This window comes from Danio aesculapii, chromosome 25 (assembly GCF_903798145.1).
Source record: "Danio aesculapii chromosome 25, fDanAes4.1, whole genome shotgun sequence".
In the NCBI taxonomy this organism is placed as follows: domain Eukaryota; kingdom Metazoa; phylum Chordata; class Actinopteri; order Cypriniformes; family Danionidae; genus Danio; species Danio aesculapii.
In genome coordinates this window covers 28,298,510-28,325,098 of record NC_079459.1, presented here as the reverse complement: position 1 = coordinate 28,325,098, position 26,589 = coordinate 28,298,510, and the positions used below count along the sequence as shown (strand labels likewise).

The following is a 26,589-nucleotide window of genomic DNA, read 5'->3' as shown; positions in this document are numbered from 1 at the left end:
AGATCGCTCATCTGTGTTTGTACTCTGTAAACAGTGGAGGGTGAACTGATGACCTTCTCGGCCAATCACAATCATTTCTGTTGAGCACGTGAACACAATGGCAAATCAGCGCTGTTTTAAGAAAGCCATCAATAGTGCCTTAAATGTTAGCGGGAAATGGACGGTTTTTCTTTTAATTCAATATCGTGACAAGTCTTATACAGTGAAAGAATCAGTTCATTAACTCGAGTTTGATAAATGGCATCTAAAACGAGTGTTTGGGAAAGAAAACGTTAGTTAACTAGTGCCATTTCCCTTAACTTAGCTGAAAATGAGCTCTGATATCCCTTTTTATTTTCACGATTCATTCAGAAAGGAACTTCGGGTCACTCGGAAGGCGGTAAAATTATAAATTTGTGTCACTTTCTCTTCGCTGATAAGATATACAGCCAGGTACACAACGTTCCTATGTAACTCCCAACGATACTTCCGGGTTTCTTCCCACCGCAGCCTCGATTTCGCTTTTAAAAATGGCGGCTGCCGATCAAATAAATGTTGGAGACATACTCGTTACACAATCGCACTAAATCGTACTTGAGCACCGTGTATTTGAAGGCGCGCAAGAAGTTTTGTGCACGAAGAGAGAAAATCGGAGCTCGAGCACAGAGCTTCACATGCTCGTATTACATGAATGTGCTCACGACATTTGTCAATAAAATAACGCCACAGGTAGATATGTGCAAAAGGCCCAACAGTGTCTGCCGCAACAGCTGGAAAAAATCCTAGAGGAAACACTGTGACCCCATCTACAGAAACCTTTTTATGCACAATGATAGTGTATTAACACAACAGTGTTTTAAATGTCTGAAATCAGGATTCAAGGTGCCGAATTTTTAAAACAATCTTGTTGTTGTCTCAGTGTTAGCTACAGAAACTTGATTTGGTGACTTCATGAACATGATTTATACCAAAAGGTGGCTCAGTGGTTAGCACTGTCGCCTCACAGCAAGAAGGTTGTGGGTTTGAGTCCCGGCTAGGCCAGTGTGGAGTTTGCATGTTCTTCCCGTGTTGGCATGGGTTTCCTCCAGGTGTTTCAGTTTCCCCCTCAATTGAATAAACTAAATTGCCCGTAGTGTGTGAATGTGAGAGTGTATGGGTTTCCTAGTACTGGGTTGTGGCTGGAAGGGCATACATTGCGTAAAACATATGCCGGAATAATTTTTGGTTCATTCTGCAGTGGCGACCCCTGATAAATAAGGCACTAAGCCGAAGTAAAATGAATGAATGAACATCTGGTCACATATGGTCCTACGGTCCTGCCATTGTTTTGTTTGTCAACATAATTAAGTTTACAAATGGTATTAAGATGCTTTTTTTGTCGAAAGTGGACAACGCTTAATACAGGTGTGAATGGGGTGCGAAACATTTTGATTTTGTCCAACTTCGACTGAATCCAGAGGTGGTGCTGAAAAAGCATTGGACTGGATTGCTATTATAGTGTGGACGCACATGTGGTTGAAAGTGCTTGAACAGCTGCTTGCTCTCCATCTGCTGAGCTCATTCATAAACCCTGCTGGAAGTGCTGTAGAAGCGCACTGGAAGAAGACTTAAACTTGGTTTTGTATTGGAGGCAAAAAAAGTATAAAGTAGAATGTTCTCTTAACAGTGCTGATATAATCAAAGAGTGCTGATATAATTAATCTTTGTCATTTGCAAAAAAAAATTATCATCTGCTTCATTCTCTTAAAACAGTAGCTTTCATGCAACGCCCATCAACTAATGTTTTTCATACTGTAAGATACAGCTTTGTGAACATTTTATTTCTTGGGTAAAGACTTTTAATCATTTTGTTCTATTCGTAGCAACATTCAGGGATGCGATTTAAGCCTCAAATCTTTGCACGATGTTGCGTGTTTTGGATGATCTGCCTTTTCATGTGATCAATTCCTAGTCTATTGCATGATGATTTTATTCAAAGACACTTCCATGCAGTGCATCCAGAAAGTATTAATAGCGCTTCACTTTTTCAATATTTTTTGATGTTACAGCCTTATTCCAAAATGGATTAAATTAATTTATGTTCATTATTAAATTAATTCCTCAAAATTCTACACACAATACCGCATAATGACAATGTGTTTTTGTTGCAAATGTATAAAAAAAAAACCCTGAAAAATCACATGTACAGAAGTATTCACAGCCTTTGACGTGAAGCTCTAAATTGAGCTCAGGTACATTCTGTTTCCACTGATGATTCTTGAGATGTTTCAGCAGCTTAATTGGAGTTCATCTGTGGTAAATTCAGTTGATTGAACATGAACATGAGTGCATGTCAAAGCACAAACCAAGCATGAAGACAAAAGAATTGTCTGTAGACCTCCGAGACAGGATTGGACAGGAAGCATTTTTAAAGACGCTTATACATAAACTGCTGATTTGACTTTAAAATAACTAAATTCTCGCTTGAAAAACTCGTAAAACTTGATTTTGTGGCATAATTGATGAGTATTTTTCTAATTTTGCGGATTTCCCATCCGCTATTAACAGTCCTCAACTGTTTCCTGTGCAGCGCATGTGAGTTGTTATGGTAACTACACATGTTTGAGAGAAGCGCATTTATTTCGAACTGTGATCAAAAAACTAAACTAAACTAAACTAAACCAAAACTAAACTAAACTAAAACAAAACTAAACTAAAACTAAAGTAAACTAAACTAACACTAAACTAAGCTAAAACTAAACTAAAACTAAACTAACACTAAACTAAGCTAAAACAAAACTAAAACTAAACCAAACCACACTAAACTAAAACTAAACTAAACTAACACTAAACTAAGCTAAAACAAAACTAAAACTAAACTAAACTAAAACTAAACTAAAACTAAAACTAAAACTGAACTAAAACTAAACTAAACTAAACTAAACTAAACTAAACTAAAATTAAACTAAACTAGGCTAAACTAAGCTAAGCTAAGCTAAAACTAAACTAAACTAAACTAAGCTAAGCTAAGCTAAGCTAAGCTAAGCTAAGCTAAGCTAAGCTAAACTAAATTAATACCTCTGCACAGACCCTCCCTCATCAGAGAAACATTTAAAAGCAGACAAAAGAGACCCATTTTAAGGAAATGTCGGTGATGTTGGCATGATCGTTGTTGGACCATTTCGAGAGGACTAAACAATCTACAGACCCCCATCCTTTAAAATGGAAGTGTATGCAAATAGATCTTCGTTAATGATGTGTTGGATTGTGTTTTACCGTGGAGCCAGCAGTGTGGAGCGAGTCCCCAGCGGGCTGATGAGGTGAACAGCCAGGTTTCCTCTGTGGTTATAGGAGAGCGTAAGTCTGGCCTGCACGTGCTCCAAAGAGCTCACAAAATCCGGCTGGCCAGAACAGGCCTCCACACTTCTGCTGAATGTCAGGTGATTTTTTATGTCCCTACAACACAGAAAAAACAATCACTCTCATAAGCAACTCCATGATGAATCGTAATTTTGTTGTCAATGAGTCCTCAAATGATGCTCTCTGGTTCCTCAGGGAAGCTGGTGTTTCTTGGCATTACAATGTAGTGTGTTGATGTATTGCCTGTGCTGCATGAGGTGTTTGACCGTCCTTACCTGGGCTCGGTCAGCATATTAATGACACATTTGTGCTGCGGCCCCATGCTGGTCCAGTTCTGGGCCAAAGCGACCATTGCAGTAGCATCCAGCAGACCGTAGCCGTAAGAATGGCTCACTGCCATATAGAGATAGACAAAGAGAGAGAGAGGTGGATAAAGCAACAAGGTCACTCTTGTTTACTGAATACATAAATGCAGCTCTCTGAATGGTTAAGTAGACTGTCATTTACCTAATCGGCCCACACCATTGGTCCTCCAGTCGTTGGTTATTAGGTGGGCGGGGCGTGAGGTTCTCACCACGAGATGCTGCATGTCTCTCCAGGTCAGGTTCATGCTGGATGACGTTTGGAATAAATGAAACGTGATACGAGTATTACATTGCGGCAGATTTATTTTTGCATTCAACAGATAATTTGCACATAATTATCCTCTTGGATGTGACAGGATGTCTTTTTGAAAGACACATAATTAAAGCTTTTCTTTTACCAGAGTCACAGAAAATTGCAAATGGAAATACTCCGTCCTGGGGGCCGTGCATCATTTTGCAATTACACAGCCAACGAGGTGCTTTTTTTTCCAACTAAAGACCTGAAATTGTATTCCCCCCGAAAACAGCAATATCAGATTCAATTTATAGCTGTATTTCCTTGGTTCACGACTTCAGCTTATTAGTTTTGTCGGTTGTTGCGCTACGTAGCAGAAACAAGCATCTTTGGGACTCGTGGCCCTCATGGGGAAGGCTGAAAACCCCCTTCTCACTAGGATATTTCAGGGTAAACCATGTCTGAAATTGGACATAAAGCACTGACGAAAATACCAGCGTGACAAGCCATTTCTAAACAGATGGATTTAGCGCAAAGACGTGCAGTAGAAGAGTATAAAACACATCCTGCTCTGGCGTTTGTATATTTTTATAGGTGATTTATGAAGAGGTTGTTCTAATTCATACGCTTTCAATATTTCTGACCTCACAATAAATGGCTCAGCGGGCAAATTCATAATGGCAGCATGCACAATTTATCAACCTAAAGGCACAGCACAGACGGAACAGTTTACGTTCAATGATTAATTGATGCAAGACTACTGCAATTCACATGTTGTGCATGGGAAGAATAACACAGATATTGAACAGATATTCCTTTATTATATAGATGAGGTGTCAGTCCTGGAGAAATCGCCAGAGGCTTTAAGCATGCTGGACTCAAAGCAGGAAGCAGGAAATTAATGGACGGGGTAAAATAATACCAACAACAACAGTATGGCTGCACCTATGCAAAACAGCACTAGATCACTTCTACTGTAATCAATAAGAAGTACTGAGAGTTGCGTTCGGTTAGAAGACACTGATTTTTCTTCAGTCACTTATTTTTTATGTTATTAATATTATACACTCACCGGCCAATTTATTAGGTACACCTGCCAAACTGCTCGTTAATGCTAATTTTTATTCAGCCAATCACATGGCAGCAACACTTTATGCATGTAGACATCAAGACAATGTGCTGCTGTTCAAACTGAGCATCAATGTGGAATAAAGGTGATTTAAGAGAACGTGGTTTTTGGTGCCAGATGGGCTGGTCTGAGTATTTCAGAAACTGCTGATCTACTGGGATTTTCACGCACAACCATGTCTAGGGTTTACAGAGAATGGTCCGAGCGAAAATATCCAGTTAGTGTTGATGCCAGAGGAGAATGGCTAGACTGGTTCCAGCTGATAGAAAGGCAACAGTAACTCAAATAACCACTCGTTACAACCGAGGTCTGCAGAAGAGCATCTCTGAATGCACAACACGTCCAACCTTAAGGCGGATGGGCTACAGCAGCAGAAGACCACACCGGGTGCCACTCCTGTCAGCTAAGAACAGGAAACTGAGGCTACAATTCGCACAGGCTCACCAAAATTAGACAATAGAAGATTGGAGAAACGTTGCCTGGTCTGATGAGTCTCGATTTCTGCTGCGACATTCGGATGGTAAAGTCCGAATTTGGCATCAACAACATGAAAGCATGGATCCATCCTGCCTTGTATAAACGGTTCAGGCTGGGGGTTGGTGGTGTAATGGTGTGGGATATATTTTCTTGGCACACTTTGGGCCCATTAGTACCAATTGAGCATTGTGTCAACGACACAGCCTACCTGAGTATTGTCCATCCCTTTAAGAACCACAGTGTACCCGTCTTATGATAGCTACTTCAAGCAGGATAATGCACCATGTCATAAAGTGTGAATCATCTCAGACTAGTTTCTTGAACATGACAATGAGTTCACTGTACTCAAATGGCCTCCACAGTAACCAGAACTCAATCCAATAGAGCACCTTTGGGATGTGGTGGAACGGGAGATTCGCATCATGGATGTGCAGCTGACAAATCTGCAGCAATTGCGTGATGCTATCATGTCAATATGGAGCAAAATCTCTGAGGAATATTTCCTGTATCTTGTTGAATCTATGCCATGTAGGATTAAGGCAGTTCTGAAGGCAAATGAGGTTTTTTTGCAAAAGAAGGCAAAAACCCGGTACTAGTAAGGTGTACCTAATAAAGTATAAATATAAATATCTTTTTAGGTAATTTTCTATCTTTTTAGGTAATACAAATTAATATATACTTTGAATTAAGAATGTATAATTAACAATTATTGAAAACATAATAAATATTTAAAATAAGAAATATAAATATTCAATTTTCAATTATAATAATATATTAAACAAATAAAATAAAATTATATTATAAATGAAATATATATATTTTATATATTAATTGAATGCGTTTAAAATATGTATAAAACATAACTAGTAAACATACACACATACAGTGCATATACATATTTTTTTAATTCCTGATATAACAATTTCCGTCTCTCATCTGACCTAGCAACAGGTCTGAAAGCATTTCAGTGAAAAAGGAATATGACTGCGTTTCTGGCACACAGAAGTTCAAAAGTCACCCACAGCGCGCCATCACAAAGACTGCCAGCCATTAAAAAGAGTAGTGTTGTGACAGAAAGAGAATAGAGGTGGAGGTCCTTTTAAAAAAACATCCCCCAAAACGTCCCCGTCTCTTTCATTGTGAGGCAAGTGCGATCAAAGCCAGCACCAGCGGGGTTTACAGCCCTAAACAGCAGGGGCAAACTCAGACATGCACAAAAAGTGTGTGCAAACCAGGAGCCCATGTCTCCACCACACACACAGACAAAGAAACGCTAGTGTGAGACGTGATTTCCATGTTTTATTACAGCCTCGCAGGATCAAATATGTATTAATTGAGCATGATGATTTAATGTTGTATAGAGGGCCTCGGGGTCAAATGCAATGTGTGAGCTGGCAGCCCATCTCTTATTTTTTTCCGACAAGGAGTGTCAAGGTGATGCCTGAGTGTGTCGGAGGGCTGAAAATGATGCACGCGGGGTAATGAAGTCTAACCGCTGGTGGAGAATGATGGACAGGAGTGGCGAGAGCGTGTGCGTGTTTGTCTGTCCATAGAGACAGGTGTCAATGTTGTCATCACTCACTTGGCCTCCAGAGCGAGAGCGATGATTCCGGCGGCCAGCGGAGCCGATGCCGACGTGCCCGTGTGCGAATCTGTGCACTTCTTCCTCAGGTCTGTTGTCACCTGCACACACAAACACACATACAGTTGAAGTCAAAATTAATTGACAAAAAATGTTTAACAGAGTAAGTAATTTTTCACAGTATTTCCTATAATATTTTTCCTTCTGGAGAACGTCTTATTTGTTTTATTTCAGCTAGAATAAAATCAGTTTTTAATTTTTTATGAACTATTTTAAGGTCAAAATTATTAACCCCTCAAGCATTCATTCATTCGTTCAATTTCTTTTCAGCTTAGTCCCTTTATTAATCTGGGGTTGCCACAGCAGAATGAACCGCCAACTTAACCAAAAAATGTTTTACGCAGCAGATGCCCTCCCAGCTGCAACCCATCACTGGGAAACACACATACACACTCATTTACACATACACTACGGACAATTTAGCTTACCCAATTTACCTATTCCATATGTCTTTGGACTGGGGGGGAAACAGGAGCACCCGGGGGAAACCAGAGGTTCGAACCAGTGACCTTCTTGCAGTGAGGCGATCGTGCTACCCACTGCACCACCTTGATGCCCGGCCCTTAAGCAATATATATACAATTATATATATATATATATATATATATATATATATATATATATATATATATATATATATTATTAGCTCTCCTTTGAATTTTTTTTTCTTAAATATTTCCCAAATGATGTTTAACAGAGCAAGGAAATTTTCACAGTATGTCTGATAATATTTTTTCTTCTGGAGAAAGTCTTATTTGTTTTAGTTTGGCTAGATTAAAAACAGGTTTTAATCTTTTTAACACCATTTTAAGGTCAAAATGATTAGCCCTTTAAACTCATTTTTTTTTGAGTCTACAGAACAAACCATCGTTATACAATAACTTGCCTAATTACCCTGACCTGCCTAGTTAACCTAATTAACCTAGTTAAGCCTTTAAATGTCACTTTAAGCTGTATAGAAGTGTCGTGAAATTATCTAGTCAAATATTATTTACTGTCATCATGGCAAAGATAAAAGAAATCAGTTATTTTAAATTACTTTACTAAAACTATTATGTTTAGAAATGTGTTGAAAAAATCTTTTCGTTAAACAGAACTTGGGGAAAAAATAATAATTGAGAAGGGCTAATAGTTCTGACCCCTCTAACATACAGAGCACAGTGTGACAACAGGAGCAACGTCATTTACATTAAGGGTAGTAAACCGTACAAGGTTAAGGTAAAGGATGATCAGGGTAAATTCTTCCATGTACCTTGAGGCTGCTATGCTACAATACTTCTTCATCGCGATCAACATCAATGGAAAGGTCAGGTGTGCTATTGGTCAGCCATCAGCAGGACGTTGGTTGTGGCTATATATATATACATACACACACACGTTATCAGAGTGGGCGTCCATCAGCCAGAGGCACATGTCAAAGTGGCTAACAAAAATTACCACTCTGAGAGGAAAACTAATTCACCACAGTCACTGTGATGAGACGTGTGACAGCTCGTGAGACTTAATAAGCTGGCACCTCAAACATGAGGGTTTGGGCTTTTAATCACGCCGTAGGAGACGCCTGTGTGATTGACAACGGTCAGGACGAAAGAACGTCCAGCCTGAGGCTACAAAATCTCCAGGTGAGCACACACACCCACTCTTTCTCCGTCATTGTTTTATTCATCTCTGTCTTGATTTAAACACATACGGACACGCAAAATCCACCTCAGTGCTGTCGGCAAGATTGCGTCCATTTTTAAATTGAATCTGTTATTGCCTTTGTCATCCTAATGGAACGGGAGTCTCAGAAGAGGGAGAGCGGGAGCTATCGCAGTCACACATACTGGGACAGGCTTGACATCAAGCAAACAAACACTCTAAAGCTGTCCGAAACATCTCGGATGAGCTTCAGTGAGCTGGCAGAGATAGACCTGCCTGCAGAGTCTGAAATCACTTTCCTGGGGATGAGCATATCAGGGATTCAAACTGAGTTTGGATAACTACCCGCAGCACAAGAAATCCTATTTTCCCCTTCAATGTGAGTGTGGGTTTAAGGGAACTGTGTTAAATCTGTTTACGTTTTGAATCAGTTTGAAAATCTACAAACAAGTCCACATAGAAAGCTGATATAAGGCAAAATATGCAAGTGACATACAGTTGAAGTCAGAATTATTAGCCCGCCTGAATTATTAGCCCCCATTTATTTTTTCCCTAATTTCTGTTTAAAAGAGAGATTATTTTTTTTCATCACATTTATAAACATAATAGTTTTAATAACTCATTTCTAATAACTGATTTATTTTATCTTTGCCATGATGACAGTAAATAATATTTGACTAGATGTGTTTCAAAACACTTCTATACAACTTAAAGTCACATTTAAAGGCTTAACTGGGTTAATTAGGTTAACTAGGTAGGTTAGGGTAATTAGGCAAATTATTGTATAACGATGGTTTGTTCTGTAGACTATAGGAAAAAAATAGCTTAAAGGGGCTAATAATACCGACCTTAAAATTGAAAACTGCTTTATTCTAGCCGAAATAAAACAAATAAGACTTTCTCCAGAAGAAAAATATTATCAGACATACTGTGAAAATTTAGTTGCCGTTAAACATCACTTGGAATATATTTAAAAAAGAAAAAAATTAAATAAATCAAACGGGGGCTAATAATTCTGACTCCAACTGTATATGACATTCAAGTTAATATTTAGATTTTACATATATAGCATATGCCATATACTGTATACAACATGATTTCAAAATGTTGAAAAAAAAGTATATATATATAGCAAGATACAGTGCGCGATGTTGAGATTAGATGGGATTATAGTTGACCAGGAACCACTCAACAAAACACAAAAGAGTGAAAGTTTGTCATTTGCTTGTGTTTGTAAGGCCTGTAACTGTGTAGTTTAAAACATTTAGGCACAAAAAAATAAATAATAATTTATTTTATTGAATTATTTCTATGACTGAAGACTATGCAGTGTCATTTTACATTTAATTATTCAATGTATTTACCTTAATACTAATGGACTGCCCAGAAACCCATAAAGCACTGTTTATTTCACTTATTCTGTGCTCCATCGTGTTTATTTATGACTGTAGCTTGGTTATTATGTAAATATAAAATAATTAAAACTATATATTAACTTTGTTGTAGTTCTGAGTTTACGTTTCGCAATTCTGACTTTTATTTGTTGTAATTCTGAGTTTACATCTCACGATTGTATATTTTTTTTAGTTTACGTTTCGCAGTTCAGATTTTTTTTGTAAATCTTTATACACTGTATACATCCACCTATACATGATTCACTCCAATACAAAATCACCCCAATCAATCTTAATAACTGCCTTTACAAATAGAGTTATTCAAGTCGTCAGGTGAAATTGTATTCATATCGCAATATATATCGCAGAGAAAAATATGTCACAATGTCATTTGAATTATTAAATTATTAGCCCTCCTGTAAAATATATAATTTTTTTCAAATAATTCTCTAGTTATATTTAATGGAGCAGGAACTTTTCACAATATTTCCGATAATATTTTTTCTTCTGGAGAAAGTCTTATTTGGTTTATTTTGGTTAAAATAAAAACTGTTTTTAAATAAAAAACATTATTATTATTATTATTATTATAAATAATATTATTAATATCAATATTATTAAGCAATTTTTTTGCAACTGGCTTCAGAACAAACCATTGTTATATACAATGACTTGACTAATAACTAGGGCCAGACAAAATCTGCGGACATGTTTTGTATTTCTGAGCAGAATTGTGTTAAAAATCTGTGGATTCATGCAGAATTATTTCAGGAGTATCATAACTAAAAACGTAATATATGAAATAAAAAGTAATACCTTTTTAACTTTTATTTAATGTTTACAATTCAAATCCAATCAGATCCACTTTATTTGGTAAACAAAGCAAGTCTCTCATATATCTACTAAAAGGCAGAAATTATTACTTTACAAACTGTATTGTAAATAAATCATATGAACATTTTCATATTAGTCAATAATGTTACTGTAATTAATTTAAAAACTGAATAAATATAGATTTACACACATTTACACAAGTAAATAAACAGAATCAATGATGGGCTGAAAATCTGCGGAAATCTGTGGAATTCTGCACATGCAGATTCTGTGTGGGCCTACTAATAACTTGCCTTGTTAACCTTATTAACCTAGTTAAGCCTTTAAACCGCACTTTAAGCTGAAAAAAATCTAGAAAAATATGTACTTTCATCATGGCAAAGATAAAAGAAATCAGTTATTAAAAACTATTATGTTTAGAAATGTGTTGAAAATTTTTATCTGTTAAACAGAACTTTTAATTTTTATGAGCTAATAATTCTAGCTTCAACAGTATATATTTTCATATATGGCTATAGAATTATATGTAATATGTTTGAGCATATATGTACATATTGGTAATTCCAATGGTTAAAAAAACATTTAAGAGGCCATTTTTCAAAATATATGTTGCATATATAAATATAGACTTGAATGTCATATATGTAACATGCATATATTTCCATGTATCAGATTTCTATATGGGGTATTTTTACTATGATTTAAAAAAAGAAATATTGCAATTATTTAGTGTTATACCTTTAGCTATAAATAGAAAAATTCTAAACGTTCATATTTGGTGTTATTTCATTGAATCTGATCTCTGGCTTAACCAGATTACTGCACCTTCAATAAACAAATAATTTTCCAATCACGAATTAGGTCTTTAAATCACTAACTCAACTCCATCTTTCCACATGAATGGCAGGACTTGACAGTAAGAACCGCCGATGGCTCAGGGCCAGTGGGAAAGACTCTTGGGACAGTTGACAGACTTGCTATTAATCATTTTTTATTATCTTCCCAGTTTACCAGCTGGCATCTGTATTTTAAATGTTAATCCAAAATGATTCTGAAAAGGACTGCAGATTATTACAGGTTAAATAATGTTACTGCTCCCTGTTTTATTTGACATTTAAATCCTATTAAACCTAAATTAGAGAGAAGAGAATAGTTTTTAGGTTTATTGCAATATGATGCCTTTTATCTCTTCATTACCGGAGGTGGCTTAAGAAAATGTCACTAAATAAGTCATTTGAAAAAAAAAAGGATTATTTATGACTTTCTTAGTAAAAGAAAACATCAGGGACATAGAAGAAAATCATTGCTGGAAGTGTTTTGTACTGGGAGGTCTTTTATTTGTTTGAATATTTAAATATATTTATTTGTTATATTTATGTATGAATATACACTTACCGGCCACTTTATTAGGTACACCAGTCCAACTGCTCGTTAACACAAATTTCTAATCAGCCAATCACATGGCAGCAACTCAATGCATTTAGGCATGTAGACATGGTCAAGATGATCTGCTGCAGTTCACACAGAGCATCAGAATAGGGAAGAAAGGTGATTTAGGTGACTTTAAACGTGTTATGGTTGTTGGTGCCAGACGGGCTGATCTGAGTATTTCAGAAACTGCTGATCTACTGGGATTTTCACGCACAACCATCTTTAGGGTTTACAAAGAATGGTCAGAAAAAGAGAAAATATCCTGTGAGTGGCAGTTCTGTGGGCACAAATGCTTTGTTGATGCTACAGGTCAGAGAAGAATGGCCAGATTGATTCTAGCTGATAAAAAGGCAACAGTAACTCAAGTAACCACTCGTTATAACTGAGGTATGCAGAAGAGCATCTCTGAATGCACAACTCGTCCAACCTTGAGGCGGATGGGCTACAGCAGCAGAAGACCACACCGGGTGCCCCTCCTGTTAGCTAAGAACAGGAAACTGAGGCTACAACTCACACAGGCTCACCAAAATTAGACAATAGAAGATTGGAGAAACGTTGCCTGGTCTGATGAGTCTCGATTTCTGCTGCGACATTCGGATGGTAGGATCAGAATTTGGCGTCAACAACATAAGGCAGTTCTGAAAGCAAAAAGGGGGTCCAACCCGGTACTAGTAAGGTGTACCTAATAAAGTGGCCGGTGAGTGTATGTGTATATTTGTGCTTAAATATATACACTTTATGTGTATATTATATTATTGTATTTTTTTTTGTCTGTTATAAGCTTTAAAATGGCCTTCCTATGTCAAATTAAAAGCAATGCGTTACTTTTGTTGCTTTATCAAGGATTCATAGATAATTGATCTATACAGTAAGGACTATACAATCTAAACTGTTGGTTTCATAATAAGCCTATTAAGCTTACAATAATTTTAAGATGAAAATAATCTGAGTCAAAAACAACTTTCTTTATAGGTGGTTATTAGATCATTAATTAAATGGCTCAAACTCATCACTCCAATTCCAGTCAACTAATCATTCTTAAATCATGAATCAAATAATCAGATCCCTGTAAACATTTCCTTCATGAATCAATAAATCAGATCTATAAACCAAAGTCCCAAACGGATCATTCCAAGTCCAGTGCACAAATTATGCATGAATCATATCTTTTAAGCAATGACTAGAAAATTACAATTCTCCGAGCAAATCAATCTTGAAACAATCAACCATATCAACGAAAAGAACGCTTTATTCAAATGCTAATGCAGATGTCAACATTTTCAGTGAAAAATGACTAACGTTCGACCTGTTTCTCGCACAACCACCACATTACATCAGAAGATTTCGAATATTACACAAGCACTTTAATGGAGCCCTAGTCCTCATTCACTTCCATTATAAAGAAAGGAGTGATTCTTCACACTGACATTAGTGTGAGTAAAATGACAAATCCGAAAATGGGAAACGCAGCCACAGTGCAAACTAATAGCCAAGATGCTCATGATGACGATCCAGAGTAATGACTTTTAAAAACTTGTGAAGGGCATCTTCTTTTTATAGCCGTCTTTTGGCCTAATTAGCCTGCCCTAATTAGAAAAAGACCATTCAGGCACTCTCTAATACAGCTTAAGCACATAAAATGAAGGTATGTAACTGGAAACGAGAGAAAAGCTTGCAAAAACGCCATCCAAAGAATCTGCAATGCAGCATGTTTGGCATTCAAAAATTGCTGTCTCTATGTCTTTTGCTCTCTTTCACTAGGTCTAATTTCCCCATCTTTTTTATTCTCATTTGCACTCTCAGAGGAAACGCCGAGCACAGAGAAGCAGATGTGTACGGCATGCAGCAGCACCTGTGATGGGGAAGTTTTCAGACGCAACTCTAAAGTGATTTTTTTTTTGCCTCCTTAGGGCATGACGTTTACCGAGCTCTTTTTCATATAGCCCACAGGAAATCACAGCGGCAGATGTGGAAATCATTTCAGCGCCTGACACTTCATCTTCACAGCACGCTGAACGGGGCGGCACTCCATCACTCACTCCTCTCTTGTACAGTCGTGACGCGGCTATTTAAACCATGCGGAAAATTTGGCACACAAGGCTGTTTGCTTTGACGTTTACAGTTCTGCTTACAACCGAGAATGCCAGTGTGTGTGTGAGAGGACATGAATGTCTGTCTGTGTGTGTAAAGTCAAAGCTCACCCAAAAAATGTATTCTGTCCTCATTTACTTAACCTTTACTTGTTGTAAACCTGTTTGATTTTCTTTCTTCTGCTGAACACAAAAGAAGATATTTTGAAGAAAGCTGAAAATTGGTAACCAGTATCCAAAGATGCAAATTAGACTGGAAAATCTCATAAAACCTTTGCAAATAAGGGGCCAGGTTAATTATTATACGCACAAATTTATTATTTCCAATGGAGGAGCACAGATTGCATGCGCAAATATGTTTACAACTGAGAAGACATTCAACAATTTAACAAGAAGAGGCAGTACACACAGAAAGTGCTAATTATACAATGGAAGCGACATGTATGTGGTGTGCAAAACATGCATAAACAGACGCATGAACATTTTGGGCCCTATCATACACCCGGCGCAATAAGGCGCAAGACGTGTTTCTATGACATGTTGCTATTTTCAGACCAGCGCAACACTAATTTTCCCGTTTTCCACCACGTTGTTTAAATAGCAAATCCATTTGCACCACTTTGTGCACTCATGGGTGTTTCGGTCTAGATAAGAGGTGTGTTAAGGCGCATTGCTGGTTCGTTGCTTTTTTGAGGAACTAAAATAGACTGTTCAATAGACCAGAGAGCAGGTCTAAAGTCCAGCGCAGAGCGTGTTAGTTGTGCGCCTCCCTTAGACATAGCCTAAAACACACAGGATGTACAGCAATACGCAAATATCTTTACAAGTGTAAAAGCCACTGCCTCTATGCCTTCATCTCAGGGGGCTTTTTCAGTTTATTCATGACAATTTGCTTTTGTATAATGTTATTATTATTATTATGAGTATTATTTATTACAGTATATGCATATTTATATTTGTTTTATTAAAAACAAGCTTAGATTTGTCCACCTGTCAGGTTTTAGACCATATGGGACATAGCATGTGTATTTGGAACTAACCCAGTTTTTTGACCACACTTCGTTATTATTGTTCATTTATTCGTTTGCTGGAATCAGAACTGAATTTAGAAATAGTTTTGAAACAATTCTTTGCGCTTAACAATTGAAACTAATTATGTAGGCTAATGGATGTCTGTGCGTACAACATGTTTCTTTTTCCACGGAAAATTTCACATGTTTTTTTGATGCTCGCACTGGAAGTTATTAAGTAAATGTGGTTCCATCGTAGTTTATGCACATTTTATCTTATCAGATAAAAAAGGTTTATCCCACACAGTTGTGGTTTTTCTTGCACAATTTCAAAGTGTTTGTGCATCGTAGGGTTTCAATTAAGCATTTTTAAAGCAAGATTCTAAAATTGAAATAGATGGATGAAAGCATAGCTACTGACTTCCATAGTATTTGTTTTTCCTACTATGGAAGTCAATAACAAAGGGACTAAGCCAAAAAGCAAATGAATGAATGAAATGAATGTGTCAATAATTACACATTTAATTGTAATTTATATAATTGATAATAAATGTAATTTAATAAATACACACATCAGTTCACTTTAATATATCTTCTTTTGTGTTCAACTGAAAAAAGAAACGCATAAAGGATTGGAAACCCTTGAGGTTAGGGTGTAAATTAGAAGTCTGAACCTATATTGGTGTCACGGTTCGGTTTGGTTACGATTATCATGCCACCGATTCGGTTCAATTCAATATTTCGGTGCATCACGGTGCATTGACGATGCTTTCCATACACAGTGTTGTATTTTGGGGGGTGGCTATAACAAGCTGTCTGTATAAACACACACATGGACACACAGCACCACACTGTGTCTCATTCACACACATACACAAACATAGATCGCCTCCCTCGCGACAGAGCACATATGAGATAAATGATACATAATAACCGGTTATGATTATTACTGAACCGATATCGAATTGTCTGCGTCTGCATCGCGGTGCGGTGTTAATATTTGAGTGAACTGTCCCTTTAAGGTGTAAATGCTGAAATGTGAATTACTTTATTTTTAGGAATGACATGCTTAGAAACTTGTAGGGTCATTCCAGTTTACGTTGCTTTATGAAACTGCATGAGTCATGATCATATGTCTACATAAATGCACATATAAATGTGTGTTAAATACATACAATCTGTTTCTCGTTGAGGTTTCCGCTGCTGTAGGTGGTGGCGAGGGTGGAGGAACAGGCCTCGCTGTACCATGGCACGTTGCCATACTGTGTGGTGCTGCTGATGGAGAGCGTGTAGATGCTGTTGGTGTATCCATCACAGTTGCAGCTGTCCCGCTCTCGCCCTCCATTACCCGATGCCCAAACGAAGATGGAGCCAAGCCCAGATCGACCCTATAACACATGAGCACATCACTGGTCATTCACTACTTCTAATGAACGCTTCATTAATAGTAGAGTTAGTAGTCTGACTAACAGAAGAAGGTCTGAACTCCATTGTAGCTTTCATTGGCCAATGACAAGCCAGTGTTGCCAGGTCTGTTTATAAAAAATCAAAAGTAGACCAGTTGTGTTTTTTGGTCCTCCAGAGCTGAAACTGGAAAGTGAAATGTATAATAACAGACCAGCATGCAACAAATAAATAATCCATTCAACAATGTCTTGAGTGGTGAAGAGTCTAATCTGTGAACTTCACACACTTTTGTAAATCCAGTGTTTTGTTAATCCTGATAAGCGCTCATTGTCAAAGTTGTAATCGCCACAGCTTGGTTTCCAGATGGACCGCTAAACAGAACAACACGTCTCATGGAAATACTGTGGATGGAATTCAACCATTGAAATTCCACTGACTTAAAAATCCCTGAGTGTTTCCCATTTTGCGTGCCTTATAATTCTGATATTCAGCCATTGTTCTGTGGACAAGAATAATAGCACAGGTTTTTACCACTTGCTTACAACTTACCGGGCTGATTGAAACATTCTGAGTTAGAAGTAATCACAGGATTTGCGAGGTCTGCGGCATCAGATCTTTACAACATATAAGTAGGCGATTCTTGGCTCAAATAGGATGCTGAGAGTCTTTATGCAAATCAAATGTCTGGCTATGTGAGACAAACGTATTTATGAATCAAACATCTGCGCAGTGCCTATTAATGTCTGTGCGCAAGCCTCGTCTCTATTACAATAGCCCACAAAAATCCAATTGAACAAGCCAATTATGGCTGTCATGATTAATTTAAAACCAATACTGTGACCCATGAAATCTGCTGTATTTAATGCCTTCGCAATATCAGCTGGACAGCTGACAAAGCACCACTCTTCTTTTCTCATATATTAGTCTCCTTTCCAGTCAAGCAAGCCGGCGCAATTTGATTAAAGTTTCTGTTCCATCTTCTCAGGTCCATATGGGTAATATTCACAGCTGACTGACTCAGGATTATTGTGGCCATAAATGGTTTGTTTGTTTGTTTGTGATGCTGGAGTCTGCTTCAAAAATATATTCAGAGGCGCAATTCTAGAAATGGCAAAATTGGGGATTAAAAAAAACTGACGTGCGGAGATACAAAAAGCAAGAGTCGCACCGCTGAGGCAGATGTTTATGTGGGGCGTAATTTGAGTAAATTACTAGAGGGAGAAATCAGTTTTAAATCCCACAAAATTAACAGCAGTCAAATTCCTCCTGCGGCTGCAGCAAAAGTGCCATTATTCACGCAGACGAGGCGAAAGATTAAATCTTTTTGTAGCTCTCTGATAAAAGCTTGTCTGTGATTACCAAGGACACGTTTGGGATGAAAAAGAAGCGGAAATGGCGACAGGCATTCGTCCTAAAAAGGTTAGATCCTTTGCCTGTAAAACACGACACGCTCTCTTTCTCACTGTGACAAATCTCATCATTTGTTCAGCATGAGGCAAAAGCGGGTGGTCTGGATTTAATTCCATTACGGATATTTTGCTAAATTACTCTGAAGACAACGCAAGCTTCCTAAATGGCTGTCAGAATGTCAACATACTTTGTTGAATTTACATTGATGCTGTCATGACGATTTGTATTAGAGCATTTCCATGCAAATGTCAACTTTGCCATGAAAAAAATTAAGTTTTCACCAAAATAGTGAAACGTTTTCTAATATTTTTTGGCTAGGCTTGTATTTTATAGTACTGTAAAAATACTCAAAAATGTCTCTGTCAATGTTTTCAAACAGTTATATTTGATTTACCAAAGTTACACATTTCACATCGGTCACATCCATAACGAAGATACGTCAAATCCATAACAAAGATTTTTGCTCATACATGCATTTTATCTATGCGAACTCAAAATATATTTGGGAGCATTGGTGTGAGTGCATAAAATTAGTGCCATGCGGCCGGTTTTCACTGCAAAATGTTCACCGCGTGCGCAGATTTAGGAGACAATGACGGTGTATGCATCTTAGCACCTGAAACGCCAAACAAAGCGCTTAGGAATAGTTTAAAACAGTTGTCATGTCAACTTGCTGCAGTAAACAGAGCCCGCAATGCTTGCCCCGCCTTCAAGCTCTTCTAATTAGCCCACTGCTCTATAACTGAATGCGAATGGATTGATTAATATCAGCTGTCAATCACTCAGTCGATGACTTTCTGCAGATGACAGGGAGAGCTACAACCGCAAACATGTAAAGCACTGAAGATGAGAGAATGAAAACACTGACAGATTTAGTTTTAGAAACCACCCAAAGTTACAAATAATGACACATCTTATTAGTCATCATGTGGTGGATAAAAGACTTCCAGTGGTTAAAGTTCGCTATGAAAATGACTATAAGTTTCATTCATGTCAAGCAGTGTGTGCAGGGCCGGTGAGCGCACGCATATGTCGTAATGTTTGTTAGATTGTTTAGTGTTGATTTCAAATGAAGTAAATATGTTAATATAACATTAAAACTTGTAGTGACGTTGCTTATAATTGGTGGGTGCGACTAAATTTTGGCTGGTGCTCCTAAATTTTTAAAGTTGGGAGCACCAGTGCTTCCACACAAAAAGGTTCATTTCGAGCCCTGTTAATTATTTTTATTTTATTTATTATCTGAGTCTGAACGATTTTTTATTTTGAAAAATCTTTTATTTTGGAAAATGATCATATTCTCTTGGCTATATCTCGATCACTTGTGCGCCAAAATTGAACCCACAAGCAGCAAAATGACTAAGAAATAGACGTCTTTGGAAAGTTTCTTTGCATAGGGGAAAAAGGCCCAGTGAAGTTCCCATCAACTGCCAAGAAAAGGGTCTGCAACCCATTTGTCAACAAATCAGCTGAATCCAGCATATCTGTGAAAGAAGATCAACTGCTAGAGATCGCAAAAGACGTATATTCTGTGAGCACGTTCGTTATTTCCAATGGAGGCACGGCACTTGCGCACACATATTGGAGTGACGCGCATAAGCTCGTGCCATCAGGCGCACCTAGCTGAAAACATCTTTTTTATAATGTCACGTGACAAGAACTGACCGAGCAGCTTCATACTTTCTATGGAATATACACATTTTGCGACTAATTACATCAGACAAACACAGAAGAACACCCAAACACTGCAGTGGTTTTTAATTTTCTCCACAAATAAAAGTTGCATCAGAGTTACAGCAATGTTTTGTCAGCTTGTCACCCTCTGAGAAAACGTTGATGGACACCTCGCAATCTACGTAGAACCACACCTCCCAACTTCCCCGGGCAGCGTTCAAATTGTCAAGCGCTGACCAGACCGTGGTGATAAAAAGGTTGGGGACCACTGCTATAGAAAACCAACTCTTATCCTTTTGATTAGTATTGTTTCTTTTGGGTTGTGCAATTTAATTCCCAAAATTTTTACAAAGTATACTGTAAACTCGCTAACTTTTTTGGTCACATCCATAACGCATGTTTATTTTGCTCATTTCAAATCTAATAAATGTTTACAGATTGATTTTTTCTGACCTCACAACTCTGACTTAATTGAAAATATAAACAAATGTTTCATTATAATGTTAAAATATCTTTCTATGTGAATTTATGCTTTGAGTTTTTACTGCAAATGTCACATCCATAATGCTGGAACTGCTCATAAGCAGAAGAACGATTGTGAGCATATGATTTAAAACACTTGATAAAACAAGGTTGATAAAAGAGTATTGAAATGAACAAACAAGAGGTGTGTCGACAGAATAGATTTTCTATTTGGCTCTCTTTCAACTGAGTTTTTTTTAAAGTTATTTTATCATCCCCAGGCAAAAATTGCAAGTCTGGTTGCTCAGAAAAGTAATATCGCTCAGTAATAGCCTCTCCTCAATAAGCTGCATGATTTGAGGCATCATTCATATCTCTGGCACAAATGGTGCGTGATGACATACCCGCTGAAGTTTACAGGTTTGTTTATATCCACAACTGTACATAAACAGCCTTTTAAAAGTCTGGCCTCTCTAAAAATGTGTTTTTTGGAAGCCTAATAACACATTCTGGCCTGTTTAGACCAGGAAGAGCTTTTACATCAAAACAGACCAGAATGTGTTATTAGTAGGGCTGCACAATATATCGTTTCAGCATGGATCATGGATTCAGCAAGATATGCAATGTTGAGTTTGGATTATGAGCCATAATTTGCATGGGTTTTTAAAACACAATAACTTTATTGCATTTTTACTTTACACTCAAATTATACAGAAATAAAAACAACAACAAAACAAACACAATTCTCAGTATTTAACATTAATATTTTCTCTTCTTAATTAATCAATCAACAATTTTCCAACTTCACCACATATTAGGAACAAATTGAACAGTCCCTCAAACTCCCTCAAAGATCTACAAGTCTGCCACTGATTTGAACTACAACTCCCGTTATGCCCCTCACACACACCTGTTCTGGATCACCAATGATTGCACACAACTGCTGTATTTTTGCAGCAATGTCTGCAGCAATATGGCGGCAATATGGCGGTAGCATTATGGCGATGCCCATAACAAATTTCCTGTCAAGGACAATAAAGTTTTACTACTACTACACAGCTAGAAGCTCATCAAAGACTGATTACACAGACTTTATATACTGCTCACATCCTCTCACACATAGCTGAGTCTTGTTGTTGTTCACCTGTAACATTATGAAGCGTTCTCCTGGTTTAGTCTTTCCGTGTTTGACCTTTGCCTTGTTTACTATGTTCGCCGCCTGTAGTGACCACTCGCCTGATGCTTCATCCGTGTCTGGTGTGAACGCAGTGTACGTTAACTTCATTTGAATTTCATTGTTTCTTTATTGCATTTATCTATGCTTGTAGATTGTTTATTACAATTTATGCAGATGCACTGCCCTAAAGAACCATCCCAATTAATTTAAAATGATAAATTCTTTCTAAATAGAGCTATTCAAGTCCTCTGGTGAAATTGTACTAATATCGAAATATATATTGGGAAAAAAATATCGCAGATTTTTCCAATATTGTGCAGCTGTATTTACGCTACATTCATTCTTCCATGGCGAGGCGCCACGCCAAAACTGATCCCGCCACGGCTACATTACAGCTTCTCATTCAACACATTCAGTCGTGTGTTTTTTTTAATAGCGGGTGATAATCGCACCAAAACATATTAAAATGTAAGTGGATTCAAACAGCGCAAACTTTTCTGTAACCGTAGTAGTGCTGTGCATTATTTGTTTAACCCTTTAAGGTTATATGCTGACTTACTGACTGACAGGTGCTTGATGCGTGAGGCCAGCAAACACGACGTACAGCCATTTCACTTTACTTCAGGACGCATTAATGCCGCTCTGAAGGTCTAGTGGAGACAGTCATAAATATTCCTAGCAAATCTAATACATTTTGGAGACATACTCGTTACATAAACGCACTAAATCGCACTTCAGCAGCGTTTATTATAGAGCGCACAAGAAGATCTGTGCTTGAGCAGCGTGTATTTGAGGGGGCGTGCAAGAAGTTTTGTGCACGAGCAGAGGAAATTGGCGCGCAAGTAAAGAGGTTCGCATGCTCGTGGGTTATTACATAAATGCAATCTTAACTAGTAATACTGCGCTCACAACATTTGTCATAAAAATTACGCAACAGGTAGTTGGTAGATCTGTGTAAAAAAAGGCCTGCCGCCACAGCTGGAAAAAATCCTAGAGGAAACACTGATTTATTAACCTTTTAAATTAAATTGACAAAAAAAAAAAATATATTGACGTTTTTAAGTAAGGACACAAAATTTGCAAGTTTTTTACGATTATCTTATAAAAGGTGTAGTATGGAAGGCTATTGAGTGTCAAAAATTAAAAAAACGGCTAAATTCTAAGATATATTTGTGTAAATAAATCAAATAATAATAATAATAATTTAAAAATATTATTATTTTGGAGTCCATGTATCAACAATACTTGAATTAAACTGTTCTTTGAATAAAAAAAAAAAAAAAAAATGCAGCATCGTTGAAAAAACTTCTTTTGAAAACATTCAAACTTCTCCAGATTTTTGGAAGACATTAGCAAAATTAGGTAATGTTTGCATTAGAAAACGACACAAAAACTGAAGGCAGGGTGAAAGGAACAAGTTTCAAATTTCCCTAATTCCCTAATTTCAAGTCCCTAATTTTCAAATCAAAAGTAAACAAACAAACTGATTTTCATATTCATAGTGCGATGTGTGTATGCTGAAACTCTATCAAAATATAAACTCGCAAGGGATAAAAGTATGTGTGGCACGCAAGAAAGAATTAACATATCAAAAAGGAAAACAGAAAACAAAAGCTCATCTCCCGCCAAGATCACAGAAGTCTCCCCAAATCTAGTATTCTCTGTAATGGAGTGTTTGTCAAAGTGCACTTCCTCCTCAATTCTCTCTCCATAAATGTGTTTAAACAGGCGATGACATCTTCAACAGCTCCCCCCGTCCGGGCCGGTTCCTCTGCTGGAGGTGCTGATGGAAGCTGACGGCTGCTGTGACACATTTAGCTGATCTTAGATCTGCTCGTATGACCTGACGTGAGCATTCACACTGACTCTGACTGGAGGTGACACCGCCACTGGAAGTCATTCATTTTTCAATGAGACTCGCTGATTTCCAGTGACATGAGCGATTTGTAGGTCGACAAAGTTGAGGAAAGTTTTAATTTATGAGAAATGAGCAGCAGTGCCATCCGTTTCCTGTGAGACACTTGAGATGACTTGGATGGAAATAATAAGAAACGCATGCATCTCAGTATTTTTATGTATTTTGCACTAATGCATTTGATATGTAAACACGCTGAGCAGGAAGTAAACTGAATAAGGGGCCAATTTATTCGTTTTCATTGCATATACAGTGCTCAGCATAATTGAGTAGACCCCATTTTCATTCATTTTCTTTTCGGCTTAGTCCCTTTATTAATCCGGGGTCCCCACAGCGGAATGAACCGCCAACTTATCCAGCACATGTTTTACGCAGCTGATGCCCTTCCAGCTGCAACCTATAGCTGGGAAACATCCATACACACTCATTCACACTTATACACCACAGACAATTTAGCCTACTCAATTCACCTGTCTTTGGACTGTGGGGGAAACCGGAGCACCCGGAGGAAACCCACACGAATGCGGGGAGAACATGCAAACTCCTACACCCCATTTTGAAAATGATTATTTTTATTCATTTCTCAGAGAATATAGGCAATAGGCACCCAAATATTTGGGTGTATTTAAACGAAACAGATTTATTAAACAGATAAATTTATTAAAATAATAGCTTAGTCACCAAACATATTTAGAAATTGAAAGATAATAGGTTTAAATTCAAGCAAAATATTGCGATAAAACTTACAACCTACAAAATTTCAACAAAATTTTTCCATTGTTTGCTTCTCTTGATTTTTCCTCTTTTTAAAATTTGTTTTTAATCTTTTTCTATAAGGTATTAGGGTGTACTAGTTTTTGGACTGTTATCGTAAGTTATTTTGTTAGATAAGCTCCAGTTTTGGCTTCGGTACTAACTTGAAAGGTGTTCCCCAGGGATCTGTCCTAGGCCCACTATTATTCACAATTTACCTAATCCCACTTGGTTTGATTTTACAACGTCATGGTCTAAACTATCACTTTTATGCAGATGACACTCAAATTTATCTGTACACCTACTCCATCCGCTCAAATTGATAAAACCTCTGCTTGTGTGAACGACATTAAAGATTGGCCTAACTCAAATTCTCTGAAACTCAATATGGACAAAACTGAGATCATTTTATTGGCATCCCAGCACTTACCAGCAATATTTCGACCAGTTTCTCCTGAGATTGCTGCTCTCACACTAAAAATCTACTTCTGTCAAAAATGTAGGTGTAATATTCAACTTCACACTCTCCTTTCAGTCTCACATTAAATCTATTATTAAATCTTTCATTTACGTCGCATTGCCTCATTTGTCTCATCACACATTGACTACTGTAATGCCCTTTTCATTGGTCTGCCTGCCAGCCTCATTTCCAGATTACAATATATTCAAAACTCTTGGCTAGAATACTCACTCATACTAAATGTTCTGCTCATATAACCCCAATCTTGTACGACCTCCATTGGCTCCCAGTTGCATACCGTATAAAATTCTAAATTCTCCTCCTTGTATTTACTGTAGATCCTTAAACGGCCTAGCTCCCTCTTATCTTTGCAACATGCTGGTCCCCTACATCCCTACTCGCTCATTACATTCCTCTGACTCTGGCCTTCTAGCTGTCCCTCGGTACTGCCTCTCTTCAATGAGGGGCAGATCATTTAGTGTTATTGCACCCAAACTTTGGAACTCTCTACCACGCTCACTCCGTTCTGTTAATAATATCTCAGCATTTAAACCTTTACTTAAAACTCACTTGTATTCTGAATGCTACACTTCTGATTTGATAAACTGACCACTTTGTTTGATCAACCTATACTCTGCATATTTGTCTCTTAGGTCTTGTTTTATATTTCCAGTTTGTTATATTTGACTTCTTGTATGTTTGTGAACCTAATGTTGTCTCTACTTGATTATTGTTTCTTTCAATGTCTGTTCGTACCATTTCTTTTTGTTACATTCAATGTAAAGTGTTCTTGAGCTCTGGAAAGGCGCTATATTTAAATAAAAATGTATTATTATTATTAATATTACCTAATCTAATATATATGCACAAATATGATATTGTTTAGCTTCCTATAAAAATATGAATTTAAAAGAGAGATTTGTGAGGGGTGTACTTATATATGCTGAGCACTGTAAATGTGAGATGCAGCACTTGGGAAATATTTTTTAATAAGAGCCTCCTCCGCCATGTTAACCTCATATAAATCATTTGTCATGCTAACTTGCTACTGTAAACAGAAGCCTGGAATGTGTTTCCTGCCTCTGTGTTCTTCTGATTGGTCCACTGCTGAGACTGACATTGATTAGCAGCGCTGTGTGTAAAAGTTTAAGAATCCAAGAATTCGATGACAAGAACAGACTTACATTTACCCTTGCCTTATAAGCCTTACAAAGATACTTTGCACATTACAAATAAAACAGCTTTAATTTGAATTTCAGCAAATAAACATGCTTCACTATCTATTTTTAATTTACTCCTAAAAACTTACCTATTTAGTCTGGCTTTTTAATATTATTTTAAATGTCCTTTCTACTGCTTCATTTTTAAATTTATTTGATTTATCTGCTTCATGTTTAAATTTTATTTGTTTCTGTTGGCTTATTTTTATGTTTTTTTTTATAATCTGTGTTTTATCTTACTTTGTGGCTGTTAATAAATGCACTTTTATTAAGATTTTCTGGTGCAAAAAATACTTTCACTGTCTCATTTAAGGAAATTCTTGAGATAAATTATATTTTTGAACTTTAAAAATAATTTGTGGGTAGCACAGTCGCCTATCAGCAAGAAGGTCACTGGTTCGAGCCTCAGCTGGGCCAGAAGAAGGTCACTGGTTCGAGCCTCAGCTGGGCCAGTTGGCATTTCTATGTGTTTTCTCCACAAGTCCAAAGACATACGGTATAGGTGAATTGGGTGAGCTAAATTGTCTGTAGTGTATGTGTGTGAA

The 26,589-nt window shown here is 37.2% G+C and overlaps 1 protein-coding gene across 2 annotated transcripts in view; it reads right to left on the bottom strand.

Moving 5' to 3' along the window:
• Positions 1-26,589, bottom strand: part of furinb (furin (paired basic amino acid cleaving enzyme) b) — a 154,239-nt gene that overhangs the window by 10,032 nt on the left and 117,618 nt on the right. For both annotated transcript variants that reach the window (XM_056451691.1, XM_056451692.1), the window contains exons 9-13: positions 16,742-16,954; positions 7,107-7,207; positions 3,826-3,929; positions 3,594-3,711; positions 3,235-3,414 (exon numbers count right to left, since the gene is read on the bottom strand). In XM_056451691.1, the coding sequence (XP_056307666.1) occupies positions 3,235-3,414; positions 3,594-3,711; positions 3,826-3,929; positions 7,107-7,207; positions 16,742-16,954 (716 nt within the window). The remainder of the gene's footprint in view (positions 1-3,234; positions 3,415-3,593; positions 3,712-3,825; positions 3,930-7,106; positions 7,208-16,741; positions 16,955-26,589) is intronic.